Source organism: Puma concolor, chromosome D3, assembly GCF_028749965.1.
Source record: "Puma concolor isolate L17-30 chromosome D3, mPumCon1.1.hap2, whole genome shotgun sequence".
NCBI classification, from domain to species: Eukaryota; Metazoa; Chordata; class Mammalia; order Carnivora; family Felidae; genus Puma; species Puma concolor.
Window position 1 is genome coordinate 21403754 of NC_141678.1, and position 18450 is coordinate 21422203.

The 18450-nt window shown below is 44.9% G+C and overlaps 1 protein-coding gene across 12 annotated transcripts in view; it reads right to left on the bottom strand.

Moving 5' to 3' along the window:
* DEPDC5 (DEP domain containing 5, GATOR1 subcomplex subunit) overlaps positions 1 to 18450 on the bottom strand; it is a 128654-nt gene that overhangs the window by 16025 nt on the left and 94179 nt on the right. For all 12 annotated transcript variants that reach the window (XR_015242348.1, XM_086682008.1, XM_025933466.2 and 9 more), the window contains 5 exons: positions 9045 to 9199; positions 5042 to 5119; positions 4402 to 4534; positions 1965 to 2073; positions 248 to 472 (listed from right to left, as the gene is read on the bottom strand). Coding sequence is in view for 11 of the 12 variants with exons in the window: in XM_086682008.1 (XP_086538134.1) it covers positions 248 to 472; positions 1965 to 2073; positions 4402 to 4534; positions 5042 to 5119; positions 9045 to 9199 (700 nt within the window). In the remaining variant the exon portion in view is untranslated. The remainder of the gene's footprint in view (positions 1 to 247; positions 473 to 1964; positions 2074 to 4401; positions 4535 to 5041; positions 5120 to 9044; positions 9200 to 18450) is intronic.

Below are 18450 nucleotides of genomic sequence, written 5' to 3' on the forward strand. Positions count from 1 at the left end.
CAGGGTTAGCACTGTGCCCTGATTTAAGAACTGTCTAACACTGTTTATTGGTTGAGACAATGAGCTTGACCCATGCAGCCAGTGGGAGCTAGTGCAGGAGCCCACCATGCGGACGAACAGAGTACCAGTATGATAGCTGCAGTGGCTCTAATACTGGTCCACATGGCATTGTTCCCTTGGCTGGCTGCCACTCTCCCTCAGCCACCCACCAGCGCATCCCCAGGTCCCATCTGGGTCGAGCATCTACCTAAAAGTGCAGCTGCCTGGCTCCGACCCCCAAAGCTTCTGCTGAAAGAGCTGTGTCTGCTTGCATAGGAGGCTGGCCGGCTGGGCAGCCAGGGCAAGAGGAAAGCAGGAATCTCGGAGTGTAAGAGTTCTTCAGCTACAAAGGCCACCTCAAACCACTTGCGCTGGAAGCTGGCGAAGTCATCCACTGCTGTCGTGTGCCAGGTAGTGGGCTGCTGCATGGCCACTGGGAAAAGCAAAGGGGAGAGAAAGTGCTTATTTTCTTGATGCAAGGCTGAACCTTGAAAACACTATGCCAAGTAAAAGTAGCCATACAGAAGAGATCACATATTACACGACACCACTTAAATGAAATGTCCAGAATAGGCCAATCCTTAGAGACTAAAGGCAGATTGGTGGTGGCCAGGGGCAGCAGGGAAGAGAAGTTTGGCAGTGACTGTTAACATGCACAAGGTTTCCTTTCAGGGTGATGGAAACGATCTGGACCTAGACAGAGGTGGTGGTGGTTGCACAACACTGGGAATGTACTAAATGCCAGTGTTCACTTGAAAATGGTTAATTTTATGTTACATGAATTTTACTTCAGTTAAAAAAATATGTTTTATCCTCAGTTTCAGACCTCTACTTTCAGAGCAGGTAATAGTAACCAGGTTTTTTTCTACTTGAAGGTAAAAGAGGTATCTATTGGCCAAACTGGGAACATAAGGGAAGAGGTGGCAGCAGACATATCAGTGGCTACCAGAAAAACACCTGCACAGATCCACTTCTGACACGTTCTTGGATAAGAGAGCATAGAGAGAGGGCACTAGCTGCTTCATCTGATGCATGTATGATTCCTGAAATCCAGAGGCTGAGAAGCCATTTGTCTGAAGGAGGGGGTCACTTCCAGCCAAGGTCCTGGTGGGCAATGGCTGGACTGGACAAGTGAGTGTCTCCAGCTCTGACCTTGCTGGAATTGGTCCCCCTCTTGGGAATTGTTTTCTCATTAAAAGGAAAAAAAAAAAAGACTTAAATTGTATCTTAGATGGGGCGCCTGGGTGGCGCAGTCAGTTAAGTGTCCGACTTCAGCCAGGTCACGATCTCGCGGTCCAGGAGTTCGAGCCCCGCGTCGGGCTCTGGGCTGATGGCTCAGAGCCTGGAGCCTGTTTCCGATTCTGTGTCTCCCTCTCTCTCTGCCCCTCCCCCGTTCATGCTCTGTCTCTCTCTGTCCCAAAAATAAATAAACGTTGGGAAAAAAAAAAAAAATTAAAAAAAAAAAAAAAAGAAAAAAAAAGACAAATTGTATCTTAGAAAGCATGCTAGGATTTAATAGTCTTTCTGGGGTAAGAAATGGAGTCTAACAAGTAAAAAGTGCTGTAAGTTACTGATTAGAGCCTGGCATGTTATACTCAGAACCACCTGTACTGGATGGGTGGAGAGGGGCACTGTAATTAAAAAGGGTAACCAAAAAATGGCCCGTGGGGATTTCCTCACACCAGATCCCTTGGCCTCTTTTAGGTTTATCTTCCATCCACACCGCTGTGATGAAGAACATACTATAGCTTTAAGAAATACTTGTCACTCCTTAAATTAAGTACAAGTGCTCAGGAAGCTGACAGATCTGTCTTCTTAGAATACAAAGTCACACAAGGAACTCAAGAAGCACCATCACTTTAAAGAGCAAGCCAACAGGAAAAACACTTGCCCCTTTGGGCAACAGCATTCGCCTCATCTCTGACCTCGGTCAGGTTCTTTGTCCATGACTATCTTGTAGAAATAGAAGCCGTAGATGAAGGTCCGCCAGACTTCACCAGATGCGTGTGTGATGAGCTGCTCTTCCAGCATTTTCTAGAAGGAGAGACATTGAAACTCTAAAATTCCTGTGGAGGGACATCTTAGAGGTATAGCCCTCGTTTATACGCTGGAGTCAAGGGAGTGACAAAACATCGAGGAGACCCTACCCATCACCCCTCATCAGCCATGATGATTGCTCTATGATAAATGTTGTTCCTGATGTGAATTATATTACACAATGCAAATACATATTATAACACCATCAATTATTTCAAACATACGAAAAATATAAAGAAGATCCAGGTACACCACCACACAACTCGAACAAAGTGAACATTTGGCTTATACTGACTTCAGATCTTTTCTTTCTTTCTTTCCTTTTTTTTTTTGTTCATTTTATTTATTTTAGAATGAAAGAGACAGAGAGTGGGGAAGTGGGGAAGAGGGAGAGAGAGAATCTTAAGCAAGCTCTACAATCAGCATGGAGTCTGACCTCAGGCATGATCCCACAAATCTGGGATCATGACCTGAGCTGAAATCAAGAGTCAAACACTCAACTGATTGAGCCACCCAGGTGCCCTGACTTCAGATCTTTTTATAAAAAAAGAAAGGGGGAGCGGGGGGAATACCTGGGTGGCTCAGTCAGTTGAGCACCAGACTCTTTGTTTTGGCTCAGGTCATTATCTCACAGTTCAAAAGTTTGAGCCCTGCGTGGAACCTGTGCTGACAGCATGGATCCTGTTTGGGATTCTCTCTCTTCCTCTCTCTCTGCTCCCCCTCCCCCCACTCGTCCTCTCTCTCTCTCAAAAATAAACTTAAATATGGACTCTAATATGTCCCATTCCTCCTCCTCTCTCACCAAACCACCAAATAAGTGGTTAGTGTAATGTTGCATTAGTGTAATGTAGTATAATGTTATTCTCATGCAGGTTTTAATAATTTTATTATATAGACATGTATTGATAAAGAATATGAGTTATTTTCATGAGATTTTAAATTTTTTTTTTTAATTTTTTTTTTTCAACGTTTATTTATTTTTGGGACAGAGAGAGACAAAGCATGAACGGGGGAGGGGCAGAGAGAGAGGGAGACACAGAATCGGAAACAGGCTCCAGGCTCTGAGCCATCAGCCCAGAGCCCGACGCGGGGCTTGAACTCACGGACCGCGAGATCGTGACCTGGCTGAAGTCGGACGCTCAACCAACTGCGCCACCCAGGCACCCCGAGATTTTAAATTTTAAATAAAGGACATAATACTATTGTTATTTTGTATATTGGATTTTCACTCAACATCATGCTTTAGACATTTATCCATGTTGACATGTGTCCCTCCAGCTCATTCATTCTAACTGCTGTAGAAACATTCCAATGTGCAAATAAGAAAATTCAATTCTTAGAGAGACAGGAGTATATGTAATAAGGCACAGGCCATGCAAAACTGCCTATTACGACCCCCAAAGAGACAACTGAGGATTGCATGCTTATTTTTTTTAATTTTTTTTATTGTTTATTTTTTTATTTTTGAGGGAGACAGAGAGAGAGAGAGAGAGAGAGCGCGCGCGCAAGTGTGAGCAGGGCAGGGGCAGAGAGAGGGAGACACAGAATCCAAAGTAGGCTCCAGGCTCTGAGCTGTCAGCACAGAGCCAGAGACTGCATACATATTTAAGTCAGTTACTGATTTTACATTTCAGTGATGACAAGCCAGCTGGTCAGCATGGTAGTTATTTCTAGTGGGGTCCTCTGTGTGGACAGAATGGTGTGAACCACATCAGCCAACTTGACCTTTCCTATTTTTTTCCTCTGGAGCTTAAACAGTGTCATTAAATTCAGCAAGTGTTTGCTACATGCCTACACCATGTGCCAAACAGCATGATGATATGCAAATGGACAAGAAGAGGTAGCTCTGCGCTCAAGAAGTCTGGTCAAGGTGGGAGACAAATGAAGTGAGATAGAATTTTCCTTCTGTTGTGCTAAGTGCTATGACAGAGTAAAATACAGGGCACCATAAGGTCCATGAGGCAGAGCCTTGGATCCTGAATGAGCAGGAGTTGACCAGGGGGGATATAGGGGCTCAAGGTCAGAGGGAAGGCATTTCCTGGGAATCTTTTACAGAGATTCCTCCAAGGTTCAAAAGCGCAGACTCCATCCAGAACATTTCAGCTCATGATAAATTCTGACAGATCTTTAAGTCAAGGTATAGTGTCTTTCAAATCAAAACCTGTGGGTTCATTGATTCCAGACAGGCCTCACACTTACTAAAAACAGAGCTTCACCCCAACCTACAGATCACATTACTGAAAAGGGCAGCTGCTTCAGAGACCAGCTCTGATTTCATGGGGGTCTGAGCAGACAGTTCTGTGGGTCCTGCCCACACTCTCTCACCTGCATGATGTCGATGGCCATTGCCTGCGTCTGGACACCCTCCACATTGTTCACCAGCCAGTGCACCACCTCTGCACTGATGAAGCAGTATGGCGAGAGGCCCTTCTGTTCCGAGAGCAGCTGGACTCCTGTCCTGAATTCCAATGTGGCGGGCAGGAAGCAGGGTATGTATGTACAAGGGCAACAAGCAGAAAGAGAACATGAAAAAGAAGGGACTCCCACTAAAGCATTGAATATCTGAAGGAAGGACCTGTGCAGCACAATTTCTCTACACTATTCCTAAACCCACAGAAATCCGCAAGACAGAACAACATGTGTTATAGGGGGAAAAGGAAAAGAGGAAGGAAGAAGGATCTGACATTTAGAGCATTACCTATATTTGTCAGGCATTATACTAGGTAACTTACGTAATTATTTCATTTAGTTCTTATATCAAACCTGTGACTTAGCCACTAGTATCCCATTTTACAAACAAGATAACAGAGGCTGAGAGAGGTCAAGTAACCTGTGCAAGGTCTCGCAGCTGGTGAGCAATACAACCAGGTATGAATCCACCAAATCACACTGCCTGTGCATCACCATGGCTCAGGCCTGTGGGATCCTCCCGCCCTTGCACTCAAACACATGATGAGCCACTTACGAGGGGTGCTTCATGGCTTCTAGGATCTCCGTCAGGGTGGAGGATGAGGTTAAGGAGCTTGCTGCCAACTGCTGAGAGCTGTAAACAGAGTGTCCAGTCAGCAAAGCAAAAAGGCACATTCACGGTCATAAGCATGAACCTTAGGAACTACTCCCTCTACTTCTTACAGAGCTAGAGGCCAAAGATGACATTGATACTGATGGTGTTCAAGCAAATGCTAGACAGCTACATCCTTAGGGATATCTCAGAGGGGTTCCTGCTTTCAAAGCGTACACATTAAGATAAAAAAAAAAAATCAAAGTGGTTTTGTGTTCAGACTTGCTTCCCTTAATAAGCACCTCCCTTTTTAATAATGCCTCCGGCACTTGAAGAGATCTCCGTGGACTGTTCTGATTTTGCCCCCAAGGCCCTTGCCATCATTTAACCTCACCAGAGAGTGCCAGGTAATGAGGTAAGAGCATGGGGACAGAAGCCCAGTATCTTCACTTACCAGCTGGAGGGGCTCTAACTTTTCTTGGCCTAAGTTTCCTCATCTGAAGAGGGGGATGATACTATTCCTAGATTTCAGTGTTGTTGTGAGGCTAATGCATGTAAAATAGCACGTGTAGGGCTGATACCCACAAAACCCTAAAAGGTAAACATTACTGAATATAATAACATCAACCTTTTGAAATTCAGATTAAAGGAGCAGATGAAGGTCAAAGAGCTGAGAGGTATCAGGGTCCAGGTTTGACTCCAAGTCTGATTGCTTCCAGAGCCCGTATCTTTCTACCACCTATTGCCTGAGTTCTTCCTCAATGGGCTGATGGTACCTTTATTTTTGATTTATTTATTTTTTTAATTATTTTTTTTAATGTTTATTTATTTTTGAGACAGAGAGAAACAGAGCATGAATGGGGGAGGGTCAGAGAGAGAGAGGGAGACACAGAATCCGAAGCAGGCTCCAGGCTCTGAGCTGTCAGCACAGAGCCTAACGTGGGGCTCGAACTCACGGACCGTGAGATCATGACCTGAGCCAAAGTCGGACGCTCAACCAACTGAGCCCCCCAGGCGTCCCTATTTATTATTTTTTTTAATGTCTGTTTATTTATTTTTGAGAGAGAGTGAGGGAGGGGCAGAGAGAGAGGGAGACAGAGAATCCCAAGCAGGCTCCGCATTGTCAGCACAGAGCCTGACGTGGGGCTCAAACTCACGAACCATGAGATCGTGACCTGAGCTGAAATCAAGACTCGGATGCTTAACCAACTGAGTCACCCAGACTCCCCTGGGCTGATGGTACCTTTAAACATGCTTAATACTCAGCAGCTGAGTCCAGTTCACTGGGTGTGAGACATTCATGGCCATGTATTATACTAAATCTGGGGCTTGTTCCAGAAGCTCAAGTCCATAAAACTTCTCTCTTTCCTCAGCCTCAGCCTTCTCCTATTTGGAGGGTCCAGAACTCAGTGGAACATTTCAGGATCTCAAGTTAAAAAAAGCCTGTGAAGGGACACCTGGGTGGCTCAGTCAGTTAAGCATCTGACTTCAGCCCAGGTCAAGATCTCACAGTTCATGAGTTCAAGCCCTGCATCAGGTTCTGTGATGCCAGCACAGAGTCCACTTCAGATCCTCTGTCCTCCTCTCTCTCTGCCCCTGGCCCACTTGCTCTCTCTCTCTCAAAAAAGAAATAAAAACTTTGGACCTCATCAAAATAAAAAGCTTCTGCACAGCGAAGAAAACAATCAGCAAAACTAAAAGGCAACTGACAGAATGGGAGAAGATATTTGCAAATGACATATCAGGTAAAGGGTGAGTATCCAAAATCTATAAAGAACTTATCAAACTCAAAACCCAAAAAACAAATAACCCAGTGAAGAAATGGGCAAAAGACATGAATAGACACTTCTCCAAAGAAGACATCCAGATGGCCAACCAACACATGAAAAAATGCTCAACATCACTCATCATCAGGGAAATACAAATCAAAACCACAATGAGATACCACTTTACACCTGTCAAAATGGCTAACATTAACAACTCAGGCAACAACAGATGTTGGTGAGGATGCGGAGAAAGAGGATCTCTTTTGCATTGTTGGTGGGAATGCAAGCTGGTGCAGCCACTCTGGAAAACAGTATGGAGGTTCCTCAAAAGATTAAAAATAGAACTACCCTATGACCCAGCAATTGCACTACTAGGCATTTATCCACAGGATACAGGGGTGCTGTTTCGAAGGGACACATGCACCCCCATGTTTATAGCAGCACTATCAACAATAGCCAAAGAATGGAAAGATACCAAATGTCCATCGATGGATGAATGGATAAAGAAGATGTGGTATATATATACAATGGAGTATTAGTTGGCAATCAAAAAGAATGAAATCTTGCCATGTGCAACTACGTGGATGGAACTGGAGGCTATTATGCTAAGTGAAATTAGAGAAAGAGAAAAATCATATGATTTCACTCATATGAGGACTTTAAGAGATAAAACAGATGAACATAAGGGAAGGGAAACAAAAATAATATAAAAACAGGGAGGGGGACAAAACAAGAGACTCATAAATATGGAGAACAAACTGAGGGTTACTGGAGGGGTTGTGGGAGGGGGGATGGACTAAATGGGTAAGGGGCACTAAGAAATCTACTCCTGAAATCATTGTTGCACTATATGCTAACTAATTGGGATGTAGATTTTAAAAAATAAAAAATAAAAATAAATAAATAAATAAATAAAAACTTAAACAACAAAACAAAAACTGTGAAGACCACTCCCCTCTCCTCTCCCTGCCCGGAAGTGAACTTCCTTCTAATGCCTGCCTGAGTTCCCACTACAAGAGCCTGGACAAGAGGCTATCCTGTCTGTGTGAATGTCTTCGACAGCAGAGAACGTAGCTCCTCTATGCAGTCCATTTCCCTGAAGCAGTATCAACCACTAGTCAGTTCTTTATCATGAAATGGGACCTGTTCTTTGTAATTTTCATCATTGGTCCTGATTCGTGTCATTTTTGGCCTTCTCACCTCCAGCCTAAGCTTCCCCAGTTCCCCTTCTCTTCCAAAAGCAGAACAAAACCTGCTGCTCAATGAGGAAGCAGAGAAATGCACTCCCTCCCTGTGCACCAGGCAGCCCCTCCAATCTCCTCCACATCCAGAGCTGAAAAATCAGCTGGACTTGATGGGAATGCAGGCCTGGGGGGACAAAAGAGACTACAGAAGTCCAGGCTGCCTGCTGCCTCTGAAGTGATCATCATCCCCAGAGTAAGCGAGGTGCAGTGCACTAGATGCAGGTAAAACTGACACAGACTAAGTGACAGAAAGGAAACTGAGTGACTGCTGGCAAGGGCCAGGCAGGCAAGGTGCCACAGGGGGCCTTGTGCTCTTAAATGAAGACAAGCCAAAGTCAAATCTGAGAACATTCAGCTAAGGACAGCTCAGTCAGTAGGACAGTGAGGCAACAAGACCAGATTGGGCAGAATATTATAAGCTAACACAGCTGGGAAGGAATTAAAAAAGAAGTTTTTCAGATTTGACAAATGGCATTAAAAGCTGGAGCTCTTTCTCAAGTAAACGAGGTCCAAGTAGCTTCTTTTCCTCTGGATACTCAGGAGTAGGAAAGAACAGCCATGTTTGGGCACAACCAGCAACTCATTTGCTGTTCGTTCATTTCCTTAAGTGGCAGATACTGACTGCCTGCAATCATGTGCCAGGCAGTATGCCAGATGCCACAGAGAACAGGATAGACTCTGTCCGGGCCCCCTTCCCAAAGCCTCCTCCTGCACATGCCTGATACTTTTCTGTGTCTCTGTGGGCACCTTTTAGCTATTCTGGAAGGAAGGCAGGACACAGATCATTAGCCCCATCAAACAGGTGCTGGCAAGGCCTGAGTGGCCCAGGCTCCCAGGCAGAAGTCACGGCCACGTAAGAATTTGGGCCTGGGACTCTGGCCTCCCAAGCTCCGTAGCCTTTGAGGCCAGACCATCCCCACTCCCCAGAAGCATGAGTTCGGCCATTCTGAATCTCACCTGCTGTCACTGGAGTTTGCAGAGAGGAAGCTCTGTTCCCCTGAATTCTGGGAGTTCCCAAAGGCTTGGCTGCTGCCTCTGTCCACAGACTGGCCTGTGCTTACCCCCAGACTGGTGCTGTCCAACACTGGGGTGGCTGTCTGGTCCATAGATACCTGTAGGAGATTTGAAAATGAACAAAAACAAAATTCTTTAAGGTTATTTACATACATGTAAACGACTCCATTCTTCTCTCCTTCCCAGGCCTCAGTGAGCCCTGGTGGACCAGAGCAATAAGAATTTGTGCACCCCACATGAAGGCTGACAGGAAACCGCCATTCACAGTGAAATCCCCAGAGCCAAAGAAATGGCACCAGCACCTAACTCAAACCACAGATTTAAACTCAAGAAAACTCTCTACAGAAAGAGTAAGGGAGTCAGAATCATTCCTGTGAGACTGAGAAATAGGAAAGAAGGAACACAACTAGAGACAAATGGGTGAAGATCCCAACAAATGCCTTCGCTTACCATGGGGCATCCTTTTCCACTCTGACTCTCCTTTCCCATAGCTGTCAGTCAAACAGTCTTCTAAGCACCCAGGTCCAAACCTCAGGGGCACCTGATAGCTCCTTTCCTTCTCCAGTTTCACCTCTAAAGAGAGGCCTAGTCCTGTGGCCTCCCCTCAGCTGACTCACATGTATCTCCAAGTGACACTCTTCCCACCAGGGGAAGGCTGTAACAGCCTCCTAACCGACTCCCTGGACTGCAGCCTCTCCCCTGAAGACCCTACCTGCCAGCCACCTCCCTTTTTCATCCTCCTAAAAAGACAGTTCTAATCTCACCGCTCCATGACTCTGAAATCTTTCAGGTCTCCCCATAAGGCTCACAGGCTCACAGGGTCTTGCAAGTCCAGCAAAAACAGCCCTGACCTGTGATCACTCCACACTGCCAGCCACTCACCCACATACACATTCCCAGCCAAATCAAACCCTGTGTGTTTAATCCTGTCTGTATGTTCCCCCAACCTGAGGTGCCCTTCCCTACAACTACAGGCTAAAAACCCATCAGTCTTGAGGACCATTTCAAATGCTGCTGTCTTCGTAAAATGTTTTCTGACTCATTTCACCCCAGCCCCCAAATGAAAATCATCTCTCTCTGTCTGTCTACTTTGGACCTCTATAACCCCTCTCCTGGAAGCTGCCAGGTTTTGCTTCATGTAATGGTATTATATTGGTCTCATTCCCTTTAAACATCTAAGAGCACAAGACCATGACCTGCTCACCTAGAAAAGTTGCAATGCACAGCAAATATCTGTGGAGAGAATAGCAAGACTTCCAGAGCACTTCAAGAAAAATGACTTAGTCCCTCTTACATGGGGCTCTTGAGTACTTCAGAATAGAGTCTTATATTATCAAATATTTTGTTGGGTATCATAAAAATCACTCCTTCTAAAACAGAGTGTCTCAACCTTGGCACTATTGCCATTAGGAGCCAGATAAGTCTTTCTTGGCGGGGGGGGGGGGGGGGGGGGTGGGGGTGGCTGTCCTGTGACTTATAAGATGTTGAGCAGGGATGCCTGGGTGGCTCAGTCAGTTGAGCATCTGACTTCAGCTCAGGTCATGATCTCACAGCTCATGGGTTCAAGCCCTATGTCGGGCTCTGTGCTGACAGCTCGAAGCCTGGAGCCTGCTTCAGATTCTGTGTTTCTCTTTTCTGCTCCTCTCCCGTTCATGCTCTGTTTTTGTCTCTGTCTCTCTAAGTAAATAAACATTTAAAAAAAATTTTTTTAAATAGATGTTGAGAAGCATCCTTCACCTACTAGATGCCAGTAACACCATCCCCCCATCACTGCCCCCCATTTCCAGCTGTGACAATTAAAAAAATATCTCCAGATACAACCAAATGTGCCCCAGGAGAGACAAAGTTGTCCCCAGTTCTTAAAGAACCATCTCCTACATCAGACTCAATGATTTGCAAAAAGACGCCAGACAGACTTTGCTAGCACCATAAATACATGGAGAAATGCAGCAAGCAGCAGCTTGCAATTACCAATCACCATCTGCCCCTAACTAGCAAGACTTAGGAACAGGTACTATGCCACAATATTAAATGAGAAGTTAATTGAGGGAAGCTAGACCCAATTCTTAGGTGCTGCCTTCCAGACCACTGTAGTGGGGTCATCTCTCATCTGTGGCACCTGAGAATTGCCCCATCAGCCTAAACTGCCAGAAATCTACATGATTCCTACAGCTTTCTTTTAGCAGGGATGTGGTTAAGGAGTCCCTTCTAAATCAGAAATTGGCAAATCTTTTTTGTAAAGGAGCAGAGAGTAATTACTTTAGGCTATGTGGGCTAGATGGCCTGTTAAAACTACTCAAATCTGGGGCACCTGGGTGGCTCAGTCAGTTAAGTGTCCAACTGTGGCTCAGGTCATGATTTCGTGGTTTGTGGGTTCGAGCCCTGTGTTGGGCTCTGTGTTGACAGCTCGGAGCCTGGAGCCTGCTTCGGATTCTGTGTCTCATTCTCTCTTTGCCCCTCCCCCACTTATGCTCTGTCTCTCTCAAAAATAAATAAATGCAAAAATTAAAGATTAAAAAACAAAAAAGCAACTACTCAAAACTGCTTGAAGGATGGAAGCAGCCAGACAATGTAAATGAATGGGCATGGCTCTGTTCCAATAAGAATTCTTTCTTTTCTTTTCTTTTCTTTTCTTTTCTTTTCTTTTCTTTTCTTTTCTTTTCTTTATTTTGAGAGAGAGAGAGAAAGAGAGAAAGAGGGAGAGGGGCAGAGAGAGAGGTAGAAAGAAAGAGAATCTTAAGCAGGCTCCATGCTGTCAGCGCAGAGCCCAACATGGGGCCCGAACTCACAAACCATGAGATCATGACCTGAGCTGAAATCAAGAGTTGGACACTTAACCGACTGAGCCATCTAGGCACCCCATCTTCCAATAAGAATTATGTATAAAAGCAGATGGTGAGTCAGATTTGCCCGTTTCCTGACCTCACTTTTATATCATACAATGTTCATCTTTTAAGAGGCTGCTTAGATCTTAATACCAGGAAAGGTTATGCTTCTTCCAAGCAAATGGTTTGTCTTTTTATCTTATTACCACTCTGAATCCTGGAACAGATGTTTCCCACTTTTCTTTGGCTCCCAGATAGTACAGGACTGAATTTAGCACAAAACTCTAGATACTTTATAAGTCCTCAGATAATGTAGTAGTATCTTGTATTTTTCTTTTATTTCCCCACCTAGTCACATTTTATTTTGGAGGTTCCATTTACTTCCATAATCCACCTGAATTAACTTTTCAGAATAAACAAAAAGACAAGAAAAGCTGGATGGACTGAATTGCAGTCTTTGTGCAGAGGCCTGGAAAGAGGCAAGTGGAGGGAGGTGCTTGGTGTTGGATGCAATTCCATTCATTTTTTTTAAGATCTTATTTTTTGGGGCGCCTGGGTGGCTCAGTCAGTTGAGCGTCCGACTTCGACTCAGGTCATGAACTCTTGGATTGTGAGCTCGAGCCCCACGTCGGGCTCTGTGCTGACAGCTCAGAGCCTGGAGCCTGCTTCGGATTCTGTGTCTCCCTCTCTCTCTGCCCCTAACCCACTCGCATTCTATCTCTGTCTCTCTCAAAAATAAATAAACATTAAAAAAATTTAAAAAAAAAGATCTTATTTTTAAGTCATCTCTATAGCCAAAGTGGGGCTCGAACTCAACCTCAAGGTCAAGAGTCACATGATCTACTGACTGAGCTAGCCTGGCACCCCAGATGCAACTCCATTTTAAGAGCCTTGTCCAAAATCCTCCTTCCAGAAGGATTCCATGTAACCTGCATAGATATCCTGCTTCCAGCAGCTGCAGTTGAATCTCTCCCTTTTTTCAGTAGGTTACAGTTAGGGACTTGCTTCCAAAGAACAGAGTATAGCAAGGGTAAAACAGTAACTTCATAATGGAGACAGCTGGCAAATACTGCATCACGTGCTGTTCACATGACCGGCGATGTTGTATGGGTCCCATATACCAGCTATTATGTAGTGATAAGGAGTATGCTTTACCACTGAGGTATTCTTGTCAAAAACCCACAACTCTACCATGAGAAAAACATCAAACTTACCCAGATTCAGAGGCATTCTTCAGGATATCTAGCCTGGGAGCCTCAAGACTCTCAAAGTCATAAAAATAAATAAAAACAAAAATAAAAGCAAAAAACAAGTAAAGACTGAGAAAACTGTCACAGACCAGAGGGCACCGGCTCGAAAACTAAATGCAACATGGTGCCCTGAATTGGATCCTGGAACAGAAAAAGGGCATTCATAGAGAACTGGTGAAACCCAAATAAAGTCTGGTATTTAGTCAATTAAACAAAGAAACCCTCTTCAGCAACAGCAATCCCCAGTCTCCTTCTCTTTTCCTACACACCCAAAGCCATGGGAGAAGATGAGGGGGGAAGCTCTGCCAGGGATGCCTTACAGGTTAATACCATCCTCAACAGGCACCTCCTAGGACCCTCCAACTCATGTGCCTGTCAGAGCCCTACTACTTTCTTAGGCTGGAGGACAATCAGCCACAAGGAAGCTGCCAGCCCAGCTCTCCAACTATACCTTGAGGGTGGTAGACAGAACACATTGCTTTGTCTTACCTGGAGACAAAATGGGCTAAGTGGTGTTCCTGGTTTCCCCTCACCTGACTCCTTTAGGGCATTTAGAGGCAACATAAAGGGACCCATGACAGAATCTCATATTCAGACAGCTTGGGAATAACTCCCAGCTCCATAGCCAGGAGATTTCCCAAGGTTTATAACATCAGGGAAGGACAGAATATCTTCCCAAATCAAATCTCTTCCACCTGCCCTCATGGAGTTTACCATCTGGGAGTGGGAAGGAAAAACAGACATTAGACAAGGAATGCCCATATTAGGACAGCTCTATGCCCAGGAGGAGCTTGGGCTTTGCCATCTCAATTAAACTGGATTATCTCCACAGGTACAGCCTCCCTCCTCCACATGTCCATCCCAACCCCTGATTCTCAATGCTTATTTATATTTTTATATCTTAACATCACTCTAAAAAAGAAAAGACATTATCAATAACTAGACATATAATAAGATAAATACACAAGAAAACCCAGTGAAAAGGATAGAAAAAGTGAGAGAAAGAGAAAACAAGGGTAGGAAAAGTGAAATTTTAGAATCTAAGTACTTCAATGATAACGTTTTAAACGTCTAGACCTGCGGCATGCAGTACAGTAGCTACTGGCTATATGTGGTTATTTAAATATAAATTAATTAAAATAAAATGTAAAATTCAGTTCCTCAGTTGCCACTTGTCAAATGCTCACTAGCCATGTGTGACTAACCATCTGTGTTGGACAGCACAGATACAGAACATTTCCATCATAGCAGGAAGTTTGATTGGACAACACTGTTCTAGAGCAAAGGTGGCAAACAAAAATATGTACAAGGACCAGTAGGTATATATTAGCACACCTGACTAAAGGCCATGGGCTGCTCCAAGGCCATGTGACCACTGCTGGGAAGGAAGCCAGGCCCAGTGTCTAGCTTATTTCATAATACAAGACAGAAACCTGGATTTGTGTATGAAATCTCCTGATTTTTTAAAATATTTCCAACCACTTCAAAAATTAAAAATGCACAGCAAGGCTGAACATGTTTTTGGAGATGGGAATGAAATGAATGTCCTGCAGGGAAAACTGTGCTCTTGGCAGAAGTCTGACGCATAGATTTCTGATAAGAACCTGCCTTGATGGTGGAGGGTTTAGGTTAGGACAATGGTTGATTAAAGTGACCCTAGAGTCCTCCGGGCATGGGGGGGGGGGGACTGAGCCCCCGGGGGATGTGAGCCTTTTGTTCACTCAAGTTTCCAGAGAGGAAAAAAAAAAAAAAAAAAAAAAAAAAACCACAACAGATCAAAGGGGGAAAAGTCTACTTTTAGTCACACTGACTGACTTCCCAGGGTTCCCACCAGCATGCTGTGCACTACTGTCCTAACAGCTTCAAAGTGCATCCTGCAAAAGCCTGGGGGCCTGTGGTAGCATCTGTTGCCATCACAGGTTGCAACTGCTGGGGGCTGGGAGACTTCTCCAATCCCCCACATACTTAAGCCAGAATGGTTCCATGTTTGTTGGGTTACAGTTCAGAGTTTGGTGTAAATTATCCATTGGGAAAGAAAGGGTTCCATTGTTCAAATAAACATTTTTTGTGTCTATCTCCACCATCAGTATGTCTGAGGTGGTATTTACAGAGCCCCTCCCAAGTGCCAGGCTAGGTGCTAAAGAATCAATGGTGAGCAACACAGACATGGCCGCTGCCCTGTGGGAGCTTAGTCTCATGAAGTTGGGCACTAATCAAACCCAGTCATACAAATATAAAGGTAGAACCAGGAGAAGAACTGAAAGGAGGGGCACTATGTAAATCTAAGATGTAGGATTTGACTAGACGACTAGGAGTTAACCAGGCACAGAGGGAACAGTATGTGCCAAGGCACTGTGGCAGGAAACCTGGTGCCTACGGCAGTCTAGAGAAAGGCTCATGTCATTGGAGTCCAAAAGTGAGAAAGAGGATGACAGAAGATGAGGTTAGAAAGGGAGGGAGGGCCTTGGTCATGTGGGACCTTCCAGGCCTTTGTAAGGATTTTGGCTTTTACCCTAAAGGAAAGAAAGCCACATGTTATGAACTGAATGTATGTTCCCAAAATTCATATGTTGAAGCCCTCACCCCCAAAGTGATTGTATTTGGAAGTGGAGCCTTTGGGAACTGATTAGGTTTAGATGAGGCCATGAGGGTAAAGCCATGATGGGATTAATGTCTGTTATCCTAAGAGAGACCACAGCTCTCACTCTGTCTGCCACCTGAGGACAAACGAGAAGGTGGCCAGCTGGAAGCCAGAAGAGGGCCCTTACCAGGAACCGAATGTGCCAGCACCTTGATCTTAGAGTTTTCAGCCTCCAGAACTGTGAGAAGTCAATGCGCTGCTTAAGCCCCCCAGTCTATGGTGTTTTGTCACAGCAGCCCCAGCTAATACACTGTGGAAAGGTAAACCCTGGATGCAGGCTGGGGAACAGACTGGAGAGGGCTGGGATGGAAGCAAGAAGACCATGCTGGAGGCTGCCTCAGGACCAAGATGGGAAATGGTCACAGGGACACAGGCTGGGGGGTGGTGATAGAAGTGACAAGTGACTTCACACGGGGCTGATCTGCTGAGAGGCATACATTCCTGTGAGAATAACTGGCTGGGGGTCAGGGGGTAGGGGAGGGAAGAGACCCTAGCACCGGCTCAGGCCTCAGGTGGCAAGGGCCTGTCCCCCTCGACCATGATATTCCTTCAGGCTCCAAACTGCAGACTAATGATATCATGAGGCTGACTTCTGAGGAAAATTTCATTACCAAGGGTTTCTCATGCTCTCCAAATTCTTCTGTAAATTTGTGATGATAAAAATCGATTTCCAGAGAGCAGGGCACGGAGAGGAGAACTGTGTAGCTCTGTTCCACTTATCAGGCAGAGTGACACCTTCATTATCATTAGAATGATGAATTGGTGGCACAAAGAACCATTTTCCAAGACTGGTGCATGGCCCTGTTCCCTGCAACCCTCTGTGCACTGCTATCTGTTTTAATTTTACAGACACTTCCTTCCCAGAGCAGAGTTAGAGTCCAGGGTGATGCTGCTCTCCTTCTTGGCCAAGAGGAACCCCTTCTCAGCAGAGAGCTGTCATCAGCGGCCAAAAATTACAGGCATTACCTTTGCGACTCAGCCAGAGGTAGAGGACTTACTTTGCAAGGTCCAACAGGGTCACCCCAGAATTTCAGAGATCAAAGGCATAGGAGAGGTCACCCAGGCCTAGTGCATTTTCACACACACACACACACACACACACACACACACACACACACACACACGGAAAACAGCTGACTGGACCAATCAAGCTGGTTCACTACCTGTACCAACTGGCCCCTGTCCTCCCTCCCCTCTCCTACACAGAGGTACATGTTTGGGGGACTGACTATATGCCAGGGTATAGCTAACCACAAACATGCTTCATCTCAGGTCCCTCTCACAGCAATCCTACAAGGAGAACACAGTTACTAGTCCCATTCTACAGATGAGAAACCTGAGGTTCAGGGAGGTTAGTGCAGCTGCCCAAAGGCTCACAACTAGTCTGATGCCAGAGCCTACACCCTGACAGTCTTCTAACATGCAGCCCCGTTCTCTGAAAGAGCACACAACCTACTCTTTGTGCTTCCTGGTCCTGGAATTAGGGTGGAAAGCAGAGGCTGCAGGAATAGGGAGCAGGCACTAATAAACAGATGTTTGCAATGGACACCGAAACCTGGCACGGTAGGAATCCTATCCTAATCCTAGCTAGTATCCAGCCACCACATCCCATGCAACATGCAATATTATTGCTGCCTCATGCATTCATTACTGGAAGTGTTACTTAGTTTCCAAATATGTGGGGCTTTTCTAGTTACCCAGTTGTCCTTTACCTGTAACTTAATTGCATGGTGCTCAGAAATGTGCTCTATGGGATTTCACTCCCTTGAAGTCTGTTGAGAAATAGATATTCTTTCTAATCCTCAAAACTAACCTACAAGGAAGGTATTTTTATTTCCTTCAAATCAGGAAACTGAGGTTCAGGTGGTTAATTAACATCCTTAAAGCAGCTCCCTGGTACAGTGCTGAAGATGAAATCTTAAAGGAGTCATCTGACTCCACTGGCCTTTCTCCATTCCCCACACAGCACGTTAGAAAACAAACACCACAAATTTCATGTTATGTATATTTTAACACAATAATAATAAACAAAACAAACATAGTTAAAAAAGCACAATTTCATTTTGTGTAAGTATAGAGGCTCCCTTACTACATATGCGTAGAGACAATTTATTGATTTATGTGTAAGCATAACAACACACCTGGTGGGTAATATAAACTTTATTCGTGTGCCTCTCCTAACAGCTCATTGTGAGAACTTGTTCACTCTTGTTCCACTTGGAATTTCACCATGTGAAGCTATGTGGACTGCTATATTATTATAGGACTTATAAGACAATTCTCTTCTGGCTCTGCTGATTTTTCTTATGCTAACTTCTAATCTAAGGCTAAAATTTTTCACAAGAGGGTCTCTCATTAGAAAGTAAAAGGTTAAAAAGTCCACCCCAAGTTTGTTCTAAACCAAAAATGTAGCATGCTTTCCACACTTAAAGATCAGAGATTCTTGGATTAGAACTCAGAGATCCTGACAGGGATTTGCCCAGGGTCATGCAGCTCACTGGGAAATGGCATGCGCAGATCTCTGAAAACCTGCACAGACAGGCATAGCACCATGTGACCTCTGAAGCAAGGGAAGACTCCCAAAGCTAACTACCCCCTTTCCCTCCAGGCACACTGTGCTACATGGTGCAGGG